The sequence below is a fragment of the Trypanosoma brucei genome, assembly GCF_000002445.2.
Source record: "Trypanosoma brucei brucei TREU927 chromosome 11 chr11_scaffold01 genomic scaffold, whole genome shotgun sequence".
NCBI classification, from domain to species: domain Eukaryota; phylum Euglenozoa; class Kinetoplastea; order Trypanosomatida; family Trypanosomatidae; genus Trypanosoma; species Trypanosoma brucei.
The window spans coordinates 2594283-2612165 of record NT_165288.1 but is presented as its reverse complement, the minus strand read 5'-3'; the positions used below and the strand labels follow the sequence as shown (position 1 = coordinate 2612165).

The window sequence follows — 17883 nt, the reverse complement described above, 5'->3', positions numbered from 1 at the left end:
TGTTCAGCGACCCAAAGCGGCGCAACATGCAAAAAGAGTACCCTTAGGGACGTAAAAAGCAAACACTCAAAAACGTTCGAGTGGGCGCGCAGCAAACATGTTAGTCAAGACAGGGGTATGTCCTCGCAAGGTTTGAGAACCACTCCGCGCTGCATTGCCTTAAAGCGACGTAAGGCCAGGGTGCAAACTTCCGGATATCGTTTGAGATTAGAAGATATCTTCCACTCCGTTGGACCATGGGCAGAGTTGCATACAAGGCTGCATCCATTGAAAAGTATCTCCATCATGTGGCACAAACCGCAAAAGCGGCAGCCTTTACTTGCAAACCTTCTTGCCGCAGAGTAGCGAGAATGGTATTTGGAGACGCACTGCTGCCTTTTTTCAGCCGCCACCTGGTCATCAGTTTCAGTGGACGTTTCCCCTTTTGTTACGTCATCAGCATTCCTTGCTCGCTTCCGGGTGTGGGAAGGCTCTGTAGCCATGGGATTCGCGACATCGGCTGTAGCGGCAGTGTCAACGCCTGTGGTTTCACCTTTCTGGGTGGCACTACCCTTGAGAGTCAACGTCCCAGAGGGGCACGAGTGGCGAGGACAGACCGACGACAGAACGAATTGGCAGATATGCGGGAACGCATAGGGCGTACTTCCGCAGGCCTGATCCAAACACTTCACCATTTTAATTGTATTGACCGCAACGGAACTCAAATTCTTCTCAGCCATGCCCAGCAAATCTCCGAGAATTGCGTATTCGGGTGACCTTACGTACGCCATATAGCTCATTGCTGTCCTCGTAATCACCTTTTGGTTCTCCGGGGTCATTCCCTTCCAGTTCAAGAGTAACTTTCGAAGTGAGAACAGCTCGTACAAGACGTAGATCTCCGGGTATTTTCCATACTCAAGACCAATGACCTTCTTCTTCTGCAGATCCGTGAAATTCTCACGGAACTTCTGGAGGGTGACAAGTAGTGCTTCGTTTGAACTGTCAAGGAAGAACACACGCAACAGTACCTCTAAAGAAGAAAGAAACGCCGTCAACTCGTGCTCCGTTCCAAATGAGTGGGGCACGTTGCGACTGGCTCCCGTCCTCCCGCATTTCGCCACTTCGTCCACCAGTAAGTTAGCGTCGCAGTCGATCTTCCTTAAAAATGCAGATTGATTCCCCTGGCTTCCAATGAGGCCACATCGCCGCCGGGCCTCTTGCTCCCAATGGTGAAAGTCGTATGAGTCAACTGATGTTGGCACCACATACCCATTCTGTCTTTGTCTGATTGCTTCCTTCATACAGTAAGCACCGAGCGATGACTCCATCCCCGTAAGAGAGGGTCACACTAGCCACACGCAACAGCAACTCAAAAGGAGGCGCAGGAGAGTGAGCAAACAGAAATAAGGTAGGGGTGAATAGAGATATCTAAACCCTTCTATGATGTTTTCAACCTAATGAAAAAAAGAGTGTCACCTCCTATAAGTTGGATATACAAAGCATGCGTATAAGGTTTCGAAAAAAGTAAGTTGTTTGGGAAGATGAAGAAGGACTTCATGCGGCGCATTCGTTCAAACCGCAGGAAAAGCTATCGCTTCCCGGCTGGGTGAGAAATGTGCCACAAAGCAGCCAAACGCTAACAAACGTACTGATCTGCATGTGTCAGTTCCTCAATTCATCAGCCATACCACGCGCATGGGGAAAGGCAACGTTGGCTCGAGGTGCTGGGCTATTTCGCTGTCTCTCATTTTACAGAGCTAGGGGACCCACACTAAACCCGCTCCAAGAAAGGGAGAGAATCTCTACGAACAGTTGGGAATACCTCTGCACGGTGGTAAGAAAGCTGTTTGGTGCACATGAATGCAAACACGGCTAGAACAGAGAAATTGATCATGTAGCACAAAAAACAGCAAAAGCCGCCTGCAACACGGAAAATACACGGACACTAGGCGTGAGCCTGGTGCTAGTCTGCAAAGCACACGAGCAAAACAACTGGATGCAGACGCCACTGGTAAAATAAACCCTCAGTTAGATCGCGCATACGTCTTAGCCATGCTTTCAACATAAGTCATTAGCGCTTGCGCCAACACCATAGTAAACCTAGTCGGACCATTTTGACGCTGACACGACCCCATAGGAAGGCACAAAGCAACCCTCTTACAGTTTAGATGTTATTGTGACGATAGTCCCCCCCCCCTCCGGAGCTGCAAGTGCGGTATGGGCAGTTGGAGAGCAGACTTCACAATAATTACGTAAAACACATACCCAAATGTGCACCGAACTCCAACACATAGTTAACACAACCCCATGTGCACAAGTGCTTTAAATCTGTGAGGACTAATGCTTGAGTATTGTTGCCCATTCATGGATGCGCCCACCCGACGGGGCACACGGCTGTGCTCCGCAACGCCGTTTCTATGGTACCACCACTGCGCAAAGTTGTGGTATCAGAGAGCATGTATTCCTCTGTAGGCTACAACGATCTCCCGAAGTCTGAAGCACTAAAGCAAAAGGCATACTTGGGACTACTGATAAATAGAAGCACTCAATAAGTTGCCCTAAACGAGTAACAAATCATGAAAAACGCGGCACGACACAGCCGGTGACGTCCACCAGAACCGCGCAAATGCCTCGGACGAGACGATCTTTTGCACGTAACGACGCGTCACATTGTCTAATAACCTTCTTTAGAAAAGTGTCCACCAACTAGAAAGGGAAGAAAACTTCGTTTACACCAGGCCATATAAAACGCTCACCGCAAATGAAAAATTACCTTTTTGCAACTAGGAAGGGTGACATTAAAGCGGAAGACGGTCTCTTTTCACCAGTGGCCCATTCAGAGGCTGAAGTACTTCCTTTAAAAAGAAAAAGGAAAAAGAGAACTGTCCGATCGGCAGACTCCCTCTAGTTTGCTAAACAGAAAACTTTTCTTCTTTCCTCCTTGCAGGTGTCTTTGTACATAAATACATAGTTACGAATATCTTTATTTGAATACGAACTCCTTCGATTCTACAGCTTCTTGTCAACATTTTCCTTCCTCTTCCCAGCTCTTTTTTTCTTTTTGTTTCATTTGCTTAGATATGTTCATCTTCACTTTGCCGTATATTTTTCCCCTGTATACATACCCTGGAAACTCCCCTGAACAGGTAAAGAAGTTGAATATCTTCGCTGACTTCATTTCAGTTATCGCTGAGCAAAGCTGAGCATGAGGCAGCAAAACTCATCGTACGACATGAAATTTTCGTCGCTCTTCGCAAACTTCTTCATTTCGCTCTCTATCTCAGCGTCAGTTGGTTCAAGGCCATAATGCTCGAGTCCTTTGTAGAATTTCTTTACTTCCCCAATGGGTAGATAGCCAGTGCGCTCCACGTCCAGTGAGTCGAACAGTTCTTGGAGCTTGTTATCCGTAATCGCTAGGCCCCCAATGTTGTTTTCAATCTCCTCAACAGTGAGGTGGCGATTATTGTTGTGTCCAGGAATGAGACTTTGTTGCATCTTGAATGTTTGCTTTGGAAGAGTTTGAGTCGCTTGTGTGTGCTCGTAACTTCTTTTCGGGTGAAACCTTCTTTATTTAAATGTGGGGAGAAAGGTGGAGAAAACACAGGGCATCAGCAAGCACGAAAAAATACATCAAACGCTAATACAAACAAAAAAATCAAAGAAGGGGAATGGGGAAGGAGAAATAAGAACATAACTTTAACCCTCTGGCAGAAGCGCAGCTGCACGTTGTTCCAGCAATTTCGTCCGCGCTTCAACAGCCCTCAGTTCCTCTTTTGTCAGCATGTCTTTCCGCTGGCATTCGTTGAACTTGGCCAACTCCTTTGCGCGAAGCGTTTCGTCTAGTAACAACATTTTCGCATGATCCAACTTTGCCTTTGCTTCCATTGCCAATCGGTTCCTTACCAGGCGCCTAAACAAGCCTACCTTTGTTTCGTAGCATCTTAACACAGCATCAGACCTTATGTCGGTGGGGCAAATACCAAGAACGTCAAATGCATTTTGGGATGCAATGATGCGCCGAGCTTCAACCTCTACTTCATCTGCCAACACAAGTGACATTGTTCTTTTTTTTTCGAAAAAAAACAAGTAGAGAGAAGAGATGAAGAAGGGGTCAAGAAGTGGGAAAAAGAATCGATGAACTCGAGCTTTAATATTATTGTATAAGCAAACTTGTTCCGTGATATACATGCTCCTTCGTCGCCCATTACTTCACCACAAACAAATTCACGGAAATGGTAGGTCAGAACATCGCAAACCTGTCACTGACAGTCGGAATGGCTGCGGACTACATCCATGGATACAAGAGCCCCGAGATGCAGCTGCAGCTTTTTGGTATAGGTGCACTTAAATGTCTCAGGGTTAACAACCCACTGAACAACTGTGCCATCGGTAGCACATGCAACAACGATAATAGCCGAAGATTCAGGTGGCGATGCGAGAACACAGACAGAAGTAAAAGTATTCATAAAGGTCATACAGTGCCTCCGGACGATAAACGTTTCACATACGAACACCCTCTTTAGCTGACACACGGATGAGACACTAAGCGTCTCGTCCTCACCCGCACTGACAATCCACTGAGAGTCGTTAGAGAATCGCAAGGCTGTGAGAACTGAATGATGTGCATCATCAATCCGTCCGATCTGCTCTAAACGAACAGCTCCTACCGCATGGTTAGACGCTATACCACTAATCTGGGGTTTATATAAACAGATTGTCGGGGTATCACGTGCAATACCTATGAGCCCAGTTCTCCACGACACCTCAAAAGCATGAATGTCCTGTCCGTGGAAAAAGTCTATTCTTGATAGCAAGGTGCCAACTAGAGGATCCCAGTGCAGAACTAGTCCATCGTCACCGGTACTAAACAACTCTAATCCGCGGCCGTCCATTATTGTAAACTTAACAAAACGAACCCAATCTGTGTGACCAGCAAGGTAATGCACTGGGTTCATATCGCGTGACCATACCGTAACAATTGCATTTGCTCCACCTGTGGCCAAACAGCTTCCATCAGGTGTAACCGCAATACCGAGAATGCTATTAGTGTACTCGCTTAAGGTATAAATTTTCTCCAACTCCAACTTGCAGGAAAACATCGCCACACCAGCACTATAACCAACAACTACATTATTTCCAGTTGTAGCAACACCAAATATCTCCCCCGTATCAGGAACGGAAGATAAATTTTGCCGTTCTAGTGTGCAACCCTCGCATGATATTCCCTGAACGGCATCACGCGAAGCGACAACGAGAACCTCAGAAGATACCATAAACTGTGCAGCCAATGCTGCACAGTAATGATTCAATCGGCCTTGCAGCACCAACGAACCTACGAGCTGTGCTGCACATTTTTTGCTAATTTTTCCCCCAATATGTGTAACCGACCCGCTTCGTAAAGTGTATTTGTTAATCGTGTCGAGAAAATCTAGCATATGATTGCATCAGCCCCTATCCTCTTCTCGATTTTTTTTTTAAAATCCTCCTTCTTACAAACCGGTTGCCAAAAGCTTATAAGTTATTCCACAGAAGAAAACGGAAAGGAAAGACATTATACACAAATACATAGATACCGCAGCGATTTTCGCAAATTCATATCTGGAACTCTCATCATCAACACGTCAGATGCATCATTCTTTTTCCACCTTCCGGGGAAAAGCGTGTGCACCAAAAAACCTGTTGTCTACACATTTGAAAACAAAGGAATTTTCAGCGCCAAAAGAAAAGCCTTTTCGCTAAGGGTTTCGACTCTGTAGTTCTTCCAGAAGCAAGAGATACGCTATCTGAAGGAACTTGAACTCCCATTATTTTTCTCTCCTGCAACGCAACGTAAGGTTTATACCTAAAATTAGTTCCGTCTATGCTTGGCATATTGAATTGCCTTATAACAGATTCATCTGTCACCTTCCACCCGTACAAAGGGCACGGTTCCCCGGTTAAGTATGGATGCACGCTTGGGTTTGGGGGTTTGCCTCCCCGAAAGTAAAGCTTCACACCACTCTTATGCCAAACGCCTTGAATCATCATCCCCAAAACTCGCGGCACGTGGCTGGGGCTCCTTTTGAGATTTCCGCGGAGTCTGGAAAGCGGGTGAGTGCGGTGGAGACCGATTCCATAGCCAGTACCGTCCGCACCATTATCCATCCACTCGGGCCAACTATTTTTGCGGTACCGCTGGCCCACAGAATCGTGTCGTCCCCTGTCTTGATCATATGGAGTGTCGTGAAATGGTTTCACAAATGGGTAGACACTAGGGGCATTGTGATAAACGCCGCGGCGGCGCGCACAACTACAGCGTAGCATTTCTAATGTGGTTACTTACAAATCAGTATTTGGACATATATATATGTATATATGCATCCATGTTATATGAACATATATAATTTTTGCTCGGTAAAGTGTACCGGTAGGCAGGCATGCGGATGAGAAAGATCACGCAAAAAAGTAGAAATCGACGATATCATTCACCAATATTGTGATGGTAAAATCATCATCAGTTGCGCAGATCTTCGCAAAATGGGAAATATATTCAAATCAGCCCATGTTTATCTTCATATCACATATGTATTACCAAATAGCCATTGTTATTTAGTATAAGTAACAATAACGCGCGACTCCGCAAAAAGGAAAGAAAATAAACACTCAATCTCACTTTGTCTTGTTTTCGAATATAATATTACAGGGCAAAACAAATAAAAATAAAATGATAACAATAACGACGTTTCAGCTTTATGTGGACGAGCGATATCGTTAATAGTTCGCTGAATAGATTTAGTGCAACTCACCATTGTCATTTAAAGGGGTGAAAAACTGAATCGTCTAAACGCGGGAAAATCGATGGAGAAACCACTTTGCGACCAACAATCGGGTTTGTAAGCCGGTCTAGCCTAGTGAAAGACACCGAAAACCGAAATCTTTGGGTAGAAGTGGCGTTAATTGTAAAATCAGTAACATTACGGATCATCCAAGAGCCAATAATGGGGTCCACAAAGGCACCTACAATCACGTCTTGAGGATTGCCCACAGCACCGACCTGGGATATCACAAAACTGTAGTTCAGCCCCACGTAAACATTCCGGCACCTCCTTTCGATGAGATCATAGGGTTCAGGTACGATGTCATCAAAATCCAATCCCCTAAGTGGCAACCAGCTTGACGTGTCGTTAGTGTGTGCGTCTGCAGTTTTTGCTATGTGGTCGATTGGATTCGTATCATCGAAGTCGCGTAGTGTTAAGGTATCAATACCCAAAATGCTGCGTAAAAGCTTGCCCGTTCCGTTCTGACGACATATGTCCCGTAACTCCCTCTCAGACATTTGAACTGTGCAACCACCACCTATCACACTGTGTAAAAATCCAACTTTCCTATACCTACGGTTAAAGCAAGAGGCCCCGGTCCCCGGGACAGAAAATCCTGAAACCCTCTCAGCGATACCAACCTTACCACCTTCCTCGACGAGTGCACCCGCCCGTATCCGGGAACCACACAAGTACCCAATATTTCCTGAAAAATAGTTAAGAGGGGGGCGGGTACCTGCCTTGAAAAACTCCATCTGAAACAGCAAGGAAACAATAGCATTCGTATTCAAGTGGCGAGTATACAACCGCGACGTTGCATTTACTATAAACAAGTTTGCTCCTTCAGAACTGTACAGAATAGAATGCCGAGCTCGGACGACAGCCCTTTCGCATATGCCATTCTTAACCGCGCTATTCAACTCCCGTGGAAGACTCGATTCGGGACCGATGTCGGCTAGGATTTCACCCGTCACATCATCAATAACCTGGAGAATTATGGGAATAAGCCCCCTGGGGTTTGTATTCCCTTCACTCCCCAAAAGCAAGTCCGCAAACGACGTCGTTGGGAAATGAGCACAAATTCTTTCTCCGGAATAAATACATGTTGTAGAATCTATCGGTTTCATAAAACGGATCTGCTTTGAATTTGGCACGCAGTACCCATCCCAACTGGAGGAGGGAATGCTAAGAAAGCCGGCATTTCTTAACCCATGCACCGAGTCAGATGACTCCGTCTTTTTGAAAGCGTTCACTATACCATTCACCTCGTATGACTTCGGGTTGCTAGAGCCAAGACGATTGCGACGGTGTGCCCCAAAAGGGTTCGAAACCTTTTCTGGAAGGGTGAAAAAGGGGCTCATGTCGCCCACGTTGTTTGACTTAATGATACACAAAGCACGGTGCCCAATAATAGATTTATTAATATAGCCCCTTTCTCCCACAGTAGTCTTTGTGGGGGTGAAACTTTGTTGGCAACGTTCCAGCGTATGGTTGGTCCAACCTTCCCTCAAACAAAAGTGGAACTTGTTTCGCTCGCTTGCACTACAGTCATCATCGCAACAACAATTTGGGTCACACGACCCCCAAGTGTCATCACAGGCACACCTTCCAAGGTAGGGAGACGAAAGCACGCGCGCGGGTGGCTGTTTCAACGGTACATCATCCCATTGGATCGGATACGTCACAGGCCTTTCCGCGACCGCGCAAAGGATAGTAGATACTGCAGCAACATACACGCGGATCATAACTTCAGGAAAGGCTGGAAAGAATATATATTATAATTAAGTCTCCTCTAGCGATTAAGTGAATACAAGTGAGGACCGAAAACAGTGGTGGACAATAGGAGGTGTAAATGACAAAAAAGCGGATGCTCACAACAACCTCACCAAGCACGAACGACAACAAACGGAATACTCGGGACTATTGCTATGAACGGAAACTGGAAGAAAGTAATGAAAACGCAACACCAGCAACGCGAACGACCCACAAACACCGAGCCCTTCCTCGGGGCGCCCCAACGCCGGGCTGCACATTTTCTCCCACCAGCCTACCAACCCATCCCCGGAGAAACCTCCCGCACGTGGACCATCGCTGCCGCACACCCTTCAGGGAGGAAGCCCCACCACCATACCTCTGAGCCTCGCCAGAGCAGGGGAACCTGATCCAGTAAGTCCCCCGCCCACTCACACATAGGTGCCACCGGCGCGATAAACCTACGAACTTTTACGCCGGTGGCACCAGAATCCACAGAAAAGACAAAATGGTTAACACCGCGCCGCGCCCTCACTACATTACCGGCCCCAGCGCCCCTTCCGTCCGACCTTCACTACAGAAACCAACGGTAAAAACGTGGCCACGGTTCGCGCGAGCACACCATCCTCCTTCCCAAAAGCCTTACCCCTTGATGCAAAGGTAGCACCGCGAACGAGGCAGTGAAATGCAACCGGAACAACGAAGAGCAGCAAAGAACTGCAGGCAGCGTCCCAACCAACCCAAACGGTCTCGGCAAGTGACATCTGTCCAACGCTCAAGTGCCAATAACCCCCACCGCAGCCGGGACCCGGTTGACGCGCGGGGTGACCGAAAAAAAAAAACACGGCGACTGCCCTATAAACTGAAATCTAGATGCCATATTCCATTCTAATCTCAGCGGCTACGGCTGCGCGCAGAAAACAACTTTCTAGCGACGCCACGCCGAACGGTGGCAACGCAGGAGGGAATTCACCGTAGCAACGACTTGGGCACCACGACCCACAGGATCAAGCAGCGCGACACCATCGGGTAGCCTTAACTTCGTTCAATTTTCGATATCTGTGTAATTGCGGGCCGCCTTCCATCTTCTTCCCCTTGGTATTCTTTTTGTTTTCGAGGTGCGGCAGACGGCCTTCAGCTCTAGCAAAGCAGAGTCTGCTTCCAGGACGTGCTTGAACCCTACGGGTAAGCTGAAGCTGCAGGAGCCCATTTACACTACCTTGGGTCGGTGCTAGGGAGAACCCCTCAAAGAAGAATCTTTCTTAGTATGATTGCGCGGGTCACGCTACGCAGGTCAAAGTCCGCAAGAACACAGCCAAGTCCCAAGGGGGGGAACAACATAAAAACTCGTTAAAAATAATATTTTATTTTATTTTATTTTTTTTTTGGGGGGGGGGGGTTCGCGCGCCGTACAAGCACATCAAGTGAGTTTATACCGTACTGTGAGGCATCGCCGCGGATCATTACCCGCGCGAAAGAAAAAAAGGTGCAAATGTACCCCATACTCCCCGCTGATGCGAATCTGTTCCACGTGTAAAAAACGGCTCTTGTGTAAATCTTTCTTTGGTTTTGGTAACTCGCTCCCTGTCGATGGGGAAGTCAAGCACCCGTATGTGTCTTGATCTTCTGTGAATAAAAAAGTCGGGTGGTTGCCAGTTTCTGGAAAAGGAAAGTCAACAAGACCCTCCAGCCTCAGGGGCAGCTAGGAGTATCTACATCCTCCCCTTCAGGAGAAAGCGTGCCTTTTTCAGTACCTTCAGAGCGCCGTTGATACCAAGTGGGAATGCCGGAAAGAACACAGGTCCCATTTTACGTGGATCACGGTGGAATACTCGAGTCCTCTCCCGAGTGGAAGGACTTGAGTAAAAAACAAGCCTCCGTGAAAAAAAATGGTAGGTCCTTCATTTGGCGGAAAACACATATGCGGGATAAAGAGGCACAATGTACAATGATTCCTTGGCACAAGAACATTAGAGCGGCACAGTCCTTTAAAGGTTCGCGAGTGACGACACTGCTGAAGAATGGCGCAGGTGTAGTACAGGACTCGCAACAAAATGGAGTGTATGGAAGAGCATCGGTTAGGCTAGCACCAGAAAAATGCCACAAACACACGTTTGCGTGAAAGTATTTGGTATAACCCGCGGCAGCCACGAAATTGGCACCGAACACGTACCACTAGAGGAGACGCGCAGTAGCAGTGGGTGCGTACATAATCTCGCTGAGTTCGGAACTGGGTCCAGTCACACTTCCTGACAATGTGGGCGAGTGTATTGCGCAATTTTGCCTGGAGGCGTACTTCATACCCGCCGGTACAGGGAACACCCGAGAAACTTTCCGAGTTTCAAGTGGTTCTCAGCGGCAAGAACGACCCTCTACGAGGAATTCAATATGCCAAACTGGATCTCGATACTGTGTCTCACAAGTGATCGGCATTAAGTCGAATCCGAAGTAAGCATCGGCACAGATGCTGAAAGGGTCTATCGCCGTGTTCCCCCTACACCACGTGCAAGGAATAAACTTGACAGGACAGCTCACCAACAAAAATACTTCCATAGGCGAAAGAAAATATCTAAGCGTTCCCTCCGATGGCGGGATAAAATGAGTGAGGCCACACCCTTTGCTATTGGAGGTGCAGCAGAGAAAAGGCAATTCTGAAGGGTGTGAATGGACTGTTGCCACGTCTTTGGATGTGGGAGGTGGCAAACCTGCAAAATGAGGCGAGGAAATGTTGTCGTGCGAAAGGGAAAACTAGATCGTATATGCAAGATGCAGGGAGTGCTTGGAGAAATGGCCATAAGAAAATGGAAGGAAAAAGCAGCGAAGCTAAGGGTGGAAGAGTTTTGAGCTCAGAGCTTAGTAAATGCTGTGCATGCGCCAAGGCCGCTGAGCGCCCTAGTGGTGGTGCGCGGCGAGCACCGCCAGAAGCAAAAGCAGCAAAGAAATATTGCGGACTTGTGCCTGCTTTGTGCAAAACGCCGTTGCAGGGAGGGGGAAGGAGACTTCCCACCAGCAGTGACGCAAGTAACCGCAGAAGGGTGAAAGTGCAAAATCTACTCGAAAACAATCGAAAGCAAAGGGAACTTGGAAAGCAAAAGTCTACGAAGCAAGAAAACAGCCAATCTAACAGTGAGGTGATGGCGCGACGAAACCAAAATTTCGAGAACTCCATGCCAGAAACAACATCCCCCTGGTTCGATGCCGGATAACATGAGAGAGACACACCTTCTGAGCATCCGAAAATAAAAGCAGTTGTAGATCAGGCGAAAAGGGGGTAGTCACAGAAAGCGAACCAACTTATCCGGTGGTTGACGCCGAGGGGAAAAGGAAAGGGCGGAAGGGATGGAGGATAAATGAGGGGAAAAGCTCCGCCACCTGAAGCATTGGGGGTGGCTAAGTAAAGAGTGGTGACCGAAGAGAAGGGAAAACCATGCAAAATACGGTTGGCACTGCACGCGGTAAGTCCATGCACCGGAACCCGCCCCGTATATCAGGTATAAAAAAATGGACAAATGAAAGGTGAAGATAGTCATGGACAATGCAGAATATTCGTCAGCGAACTTGGTTGTGTGGCCCCCAAACACTCACGCTGCTCAGCGAATCGCGTGGAGATATAAACGCCCTCTCCAGTCGAGCACAGTATAAGCATTGGCTAACGATTTTGACGCAACATGACGGGCGACGTAAGGTTGACCGCTAACTTTTTTTCTGCCAGGCTTCGATGGTCCCAAACGCTGGTGGTACACCGTGTGGGGTGCAGAGTGAATAATGCCACAGCAACTCTACTTCTGTAGTAGAGTCTAACGCGCTTTGGGTGCTAACTCAGCAACAAAGAGTGGTTTTCACATCGGTGCACAAATGGCCTCACCGTTCTCGCCATGTGTGCAAACCCGCCTGGTGGGAAGCTAGTGCTCGCACCAGCTGATGCTGAGATATCGTTGGGTACAACCACATGTGTAGCTGTGAAGAATGGTGAAGGCGCATGCACAGAGTGGTCTATTCACGGGGTGGGGAAAATGTCTACGGATGAGATTTCGGCGCCGGTAATGGAGCTCCTTTCGAAAGACTCGGGGGAACTCCCACGATGAATCCAGCTGCGGTATCCCCTTCAAGCGGTGTGCTGAGGAATGAAGGGGAAAGATAAATGCACACTGAAACGCAATGTTGATGCGAGTCGTCGTGCGAAAAGGGCGATTGCGGCTTCGGACAGGGGGTGGACTTGCGTCCAGTGCGGCCGAGGGCCACGGGGTGGGGGGAAGGCGTCGGTGCCCTCCCTCGGCGACAGCTACGCCCCTTTGCTGTTTGCTATGCAGAAGTATCCGAAATCCTTGCGCCCGCCCCGGGCGTATGGCTTTCCACGGGTTCCTATTCAAAGGGGTTCTAGCTGATTAAAAGGTTAATTGCTAGATTATTTATTTACGTCGCGGTCCCGTTGTTATGGTGGAGTGGCTTTACCATTGATGCTGAAGGTTCGATTACCACTTTTCCCTCTTTTTTATTCACCTTCCGGCACCTGCTTTGTGTTGTGGAAAGGAAGCCCGGCGGGATTTGCGGAGGGTGCGCCGTTTGTCCGAATCTGATTTGGTTTCGTGAGTTTGGTAATCTCGGGAACACAATAGACACTACTGTTGGAGGATAGTGTTCCTCATTTCTTCGTTCATCTCGAGAGGCACGCTTCCGCTCGTTGAAAACACGCGATCGTAGCGGGGCCTCGGATGCGGCGTTCCAGGTGAATGTGGGGAAATCCGGCACCGCCTCTGCGAAAAAGTTGCAGCCATGGCCCCTTGTCCTGAACGATATCTCTCGGGCGAGTAGAAAACTGTGGCGTCGCTTGCGCGGCATCACCTACCGACGGTCCCAATTACCTCGACGCCGGTGCGGGCTCAAGATACCGGCGGTGCGAGCGAGCCGCCCCCCTGGTGGGTGTTGTCGCGGCTTCGGTGTTCGCACGGCGGGGCTGTGGCTGAGCGGTGCTGCTTGTGCTGTTGCGTTGGCTGTCACCCCCTCCCCGTGGAGCGGCGTGGGGCGTGGGGCGTGGGGCGTGGGGCGTGGGGCCCACTGGGCGTTTCTGTTGCATTACTGCTTGATCTTTTTTAAAAAGTTATCGTGATGGTTGCCGCATAGGCTTTTGTGTCAACACAAATAAACGCTTTTGAGCATTCCTTTTTGTCCTTTGTGCAGCTCGGCTATGTTCAGGTGTCTCAAAGTTCCGGTGAACTCCCATCGGCAGCTTTGCGTAGCGCATCAAGTGTCTATTAAGGCAATGCGTGACACGTCTGCGGGGTTAATGTTTGTTAACAGTACCCTTCCGTATTTCGCACTCTTCACTGATGGTTGTCCTCGTGTTTTTAATGTTTTTTGTTCGTTACAAGACCCCTACCGCAACTGACCTGCGGGGCGTTGCGTGATGTTCTCACGTTAACGAACCCTGAGGGTGACATGGGTTATCACCCCTTTAGATGTTTATCTCTTCTACAGGACCTCTCTGATGGCGGAAGCTTGCAAAAGGAGTTTGCTTTGGTTTTAGTATAGCTGGCGCGTGCGCGTTACAAGTGGCCGGTCTAACGGTTTTACGGCTTAATTATTATGCCACTGGGCCTGCACTTATAGATTCGCGATTCTACATTTTTAAAAGTTAGGGATGCAGAGGGATAAGAATAATTTAGAAAAGCTCCAAGTGTTTTGCAGGTGGTTGTTCTCGCCCGACTCTTACTATCACTATACATATACACGTAAGTTTATACGGGGGTGACATCTGGTTCGCTTAGTTTGTTTCGCTTTTTATTTTCAATTGTTTTGTCATCCCTTGCGGACATGCGGTGTACACCGTCGTCGTTGTCGTCCAATAGGGGAGGTGTTCGGGTACTTTTTTTACTTGCTGTTAGACTTGTTGCCGATGCTGGATGTGAAAGGCTTGGGACATCTCAACTTTTCCGTATGGTTGGACATTTTATATATTTTTTTGTTGAAACTTTTTAAAAGTAGATGAAATGTTTTTTCTTTCGTTTTTTAAATCCCCCTTCCCTAATGATAGAGGTGCCGTTTGTTTGTTCTTGTAAGTTACCGTCTTATTAGGCTGACGTGGTACGTCCAAGTAGTAGTGTTTGCATAATCCATTTTGGCCTGTGCTTTGTGTTTGATGGTGGGGTAGGTGTTCAGACGGTTGTATATACTGCCGCGTCAGGGACCAATTTAGCTGCTTTTTACTGGTAGTGGACTTTCATTTAGTTGCTTCTACGTGTAGTTACGTGCTTATAGGGTTCTGTTGTCTTGCCTTGTGGAGTACTTTCCTCGCCAGAGATGTCACTTGATAAATAATTAAATATATATACTCTTGTAATATATCGTTTTCATTTGATTCACATAAATATAGTTACCGTCGTTACCTATGAGTTAGTATCAACCCGTGGATATTTCATACCCCTCCCATTTATTGTGAATTATTATTGCCCTGCGTTTTGCAGGGAGGGGTTTAGTGCTGGGACACGTTGCTTCAAGTCAGATATATAATTTGTAATATAAGTACTTATTATGGATATTTGATAAGAAAAAGATATCCATTTCCCCATATTTTCTTTTCTGGGTGTCACCCTTTGTTGCTGTTACGTAAGTTGAGACCGCTGCACCGATTATTCTTCTTTCGTGTTTGTAGCTGCAGTTCATGGTACCAAGGCAAACATCTTCCTTTTTTTTTTAAATCCAGCGTCCTGTTGTGTCTTTCTGGGGTGTTATACACAAAAGGCAGGATTTGTACTGCATGATGACTGGGCACCCAAGGATTGGGGAAGGTAATTCGTTTTTTTTTTTTGCAGGACGAAGTTTTCTTTATTGATTAAATATGTAGCATTGAGTATGTGGGATGTTGAAGAAGCTTAACGAACAGTCGCTGCATAAAACCCCTGGGGAAGGAGGATGGTGGGGGGGGGCTCTGCAAAAGATACTGTGCTCGAAAATTTGTTCTTTTACTACCGATAGGTTACATGACAATTTTTTGTCCTTTTTTGTGTACCGAATCTTCGTTCTGATACTGAGTTTACATGATTTAACTTTTTTCCACCTTATTTTTCAATAACTTATTTACTTGTATTCTCCTCTTTAGATGCGTGTTACATAGAGCCATATAACGCATGAGGGACCGCTATATCAGAGTTGGGTTGAATGTTTTACAGGAACGGAAGTACCTGAGACTTTGTGAAATCACTTACACTGCGGAGAAGAATGGAACGCCAGAAGGAGCCCGAGAAGTGGGTGATATTTCTGCAAGTAAATGGGAGTTAGTTCAGAGGACCACCAGACAAGTTCCGTTGGATAGGTACCAGAGAACGCCCGCACCTCTGGCTGTTGATAGCACTGAAATCTGTGCTTTTCTTTCTCGCGGCAATGAAAGTTTTCTGATCCTTGTTGCGCAATATCGCCCACCCCTCGATGCTGTTGTCATCGAGTTCCCCGCAGGGTTAATTGACCCCGGGGAAGATGCGAAAGTGGCGGCCTTGAGGGAGCTTAAAGAAGAAACAGGATATTCCGCCTGTGTGGAAGATGTCTTTGATGTCTCTGATGCTGTTTGTCTTGAACCAGGTTTATCGGACTCTTGCTGCCAGTTTGTTAAAATACGTGTGGACGGAGATTCAAAAATCAACTGTAAACCACAACCTCAGCTAGACGACGGGGAGGACATCGATGTCATTTTGCTCCCACTAAAGTTAGGGAAAAATGTCGAAAGCGATGTTACACCCACTAAGATGTTGAAGCGCCTGGTTGCCCAAAAGGAAGGAATGAATAATCGTACGATAGTCGATGCGCGACTGTATATGTTTTTGGAGGGCCTTTCTTTCTTTAAGCATACGAGTCTGAAAATAGCAACTCTCTGACCACTGCACTCAAATTTGTATCTTTTTTTTTTTGCTCGTAGTAGAATCTTTTCACTTACCGCTATGAAGCAGCTCATACAAGAAACGGTTTAAAAGAAGTGACACACAGCATACCGCCGTATTTTCATTTACCCACAGTTCCTCTGACAAGTTCCCTCTTTTTCGCCATTGTATAGTTTTGTTTCACCACCCTCTTCTGGTGGTTTATCAGTATGTTAGGTGAATAATTCGTCAACAGGACGAGTAGCCAGAAATGTTAAACATATTGTCGTACTCAAAGTTATTTTCGTCATGTGGGAGGCAGGCTGTAACGTGCCCAAAAGGCTGTAACTCGTACCGCCACGTTTCAACAGGTTCAGATGAATGCTTGTTTACTGACGGAAGAGCGTCAATGGGCAGAGAGTTTACTCTACAGCCAGTGGAAATGGAGCCAGTTTTCAAAGTGCATCGTCCTTATTCATCATCCAATTGTGACAACCCAATAAGCGAGGACGATCTGCCATATGAATGTGGCGCTTCGAGCGACTGTAACACACGAAGTAGTACTCTCAGAGAAAGGGCGGTATGCGACGAACCTCTCGCGAAAGGCCTTCAAAACACAACTGCTTCAACTCCCTATCGTGTGTCGTGGTACGAACGTGGAGCCGTTAGTCCCTCGAAGCGGTTCGTGTACTGGGCGTTTCGTCGGCTTTGGGATCTTCCACCAGACGCCAGAGAATACTATCGTCGCATGCTCTACCAGGAAGTTAGAGCGGCTCGTTATGTTAACCAGACGTGGGATTGCTTCATGATGGTTGTGGATGGATACCGGAAGGGGAAATGGATTCTTAAGAAATACGGTATCAAAATTGATGAAGGTCTTATTCCAAAACCCTATAATAACTTCTGGGAGGAAACGACTCACGAGGAGCGTGTTTGGGCACACCGAAGATCACATCAAATGAAAGATCTTCAGGCCCTCCAAAGGGAAGATGATAATTTAGTATTTGGTGCTCACATTATGGATCGACGAGAGGTAACGTATGGGTCTGTGAAGAATTTGCAGACGGGTATGCAAGGAGGTACTCCTGTACACGCGCACGATTTGCCGGCTCCTTTTGAAGCCGACGTGAAGATGTCATTGCATGAAGAAGACATCAGTAGTGCTCTGATGTCCAGCATTGAGGACGACAAACTGTGGAACCCTGTGCTCCGCTCGCGTGTTCACAACAAACTCGCAAGAGATGAAGCTGAGCTGTATGGATTCGAAGATGAAGACGATGGTGATGACCGTTCTTGAGTTTTATGTTAGTATTTCAATAACTAAGGTAAGGGTTTGGCCTTCAGTGCGGCTTGCACTTGCATGCGTGCATTTGACGCATAACATAGTCGTTTTTTTGTTATGATGTGTTTGACTCACTGTTTCTCATTTTAGTGTCACTCTCTGCTTTTTTGTGCACCACTGTGGGAGTTTGAGAGAAATTTGAGCAAAAGATTATTTATTCCAATTG

The 17883-nt window shown here is 47.2% G+C and overlaps 8 protein-coding genes across 8 annotated transcripts, besides 4 other annotated features; 2 read left to right on the top strand and 6 right to left on the bottom strand.

The window, feature by feature from the left end:
- Positions 1-104: 104 nt before the first annotated feature.
- Tb11.01.1630 (hypothetical protein, conserved) lies at positions 105-1307 on the bottom strand (the record flags this gene model as incomplete). The annotated part of the gene is made up of 1 exon (XM_823958.1): positions 105-1307. One exon carries the CDS (start codon positions 1305-1307, stop codon positions 105-107), a length of 1203 nt encoding a protein of 400 aa, XP_829051.1.
- A 1855-nt stretch (positions 1308-3162) lies between these two features.
- Positions 3163-3474, bottom strand: Tb11.01.1625 (hypothetical protein, conserved; the record flags this gene model as incomplete). The annotated part of the gene is made up of 1 exon (XM_823957.1): positions 3163-3474. The coding sequence occupies one exon, from the start codon at positions 3472-3474 to the stop codon at positions 3163-3165; it is 312 nt and encodes a 103-aa protein (XP_829050.1).
- Positions 3475-3675: 201 nt separating this feature from the next.
- Positions 3676-4167, bottom strand: Tb11.01.1620 (hypothetical protein, conserved; the record flags this gene model as incomplete). Its single annotated transcript, XM_823956.1, has 1 exon — positions 3676-4167. The coding sequence occupies one exon, from the start codon at positions 4165-4167 to the stop codon at positions 3676-3678; it is 492 nt and encodes a 163-aa protein (XP_829049.1).
- A 71-nt stretch (positions 4168-4238) lies between these two features.
- On the bottom strand, positions 4239-5414 carry Tb11.01.1610 (hypothetical protein, conserved; the record flags this gene model as incomplete). The annotated part of the gene is made up of 1 exon (XM_823955.1): positions 4239-5414. One exon carries the CDS (start codon positions 5412-5414, stop codon positions 4239-4241), a length of 1176 nt encoding a protein of 391 aa, XP_829048.1.
- Positions 5415-5688: 274 nt separating this feature from the next.
- Tb11.01.1600 (hypothetical protein, conserved) lies at positions 5689-6282 on the bottom strand (the record flags this gene model as incomplete). Its single annotated transcript, XM_823954.1, has 1 exon — positions 5689-6282. One exon carries the CDS (start codon positions 6280-6282, stop codon positions 5689-5691), a length of 594 nt encoding a protein of 197 aa, XP_829047.1.
- A 33-nt stretch (positions 6283-6315) lies between these two features.
- Positions 6316-6361: a microsatellite.
- A 408-nt stretch (positions 6362-6769) lies between these two features.
- Tb11.01.1590 (hypothetical protein, conserved) lies at positions 6770-8521 on the bottom strand (the record flags this gene model as incomplete). The annotated part of the gene is made up of 1 exon (XM_823953.1): positions 6770-8521. One exon carries the CDS (start codon positions 8519-8521, stop codon positions 6770-6772), a length of 1752 nt encoding a protein of 583 aa, XP_829046.1.
- A 1367-nt stretch (positions 8522-9888) lies between these two features.
- Positions 9889-9914: a microsatellite.
- Positions 9915-10440: 526 nt separating this feature from the next.
- Positions 10441-11379: a repeat region.
- A 3456-nt stretch (positions 11380-14835) lies between these two features.
- Positions 14836-14856: a sequence feature (AT_rich).
- Positions 14857-15652: 796 nt separating this feature from the next.
- Positions 15653-16393, top strand: Tb11.01.1570 (NUDIX hydrolase; the record flags this gene model as incomplete). The annotated part of the gene is made up of 1 exon (XM_823952.1): positions 15653-16393. The coding sequence occupies one exon, from the start codon at positions 15653-15655 to the stop codon at positions 16391-16393; it is 741 nt and encodes a 246-aa protein (XP_829045.1).
- A 253-nt stretch (positions 16394-16646) lies between these two features.
- Tb11.01.1560 (hypothetical protein, conserved) lies at positions 16647-17672 on the top strand (the record flags this gene model as incomplete). Its single annotated transcript, XM_823951.1, has 1 exon — positions 16647-17672. The coding sequence occupies one exon, from the start codon at positions 16647-16649 to the stop codon at positions 17670-17672; it is 1026 nt and encodes a 341-aa protein (XP_829044.1).
- Between the last annotated feature and the right edge of the window lie 211 nt (positions 17673-17883).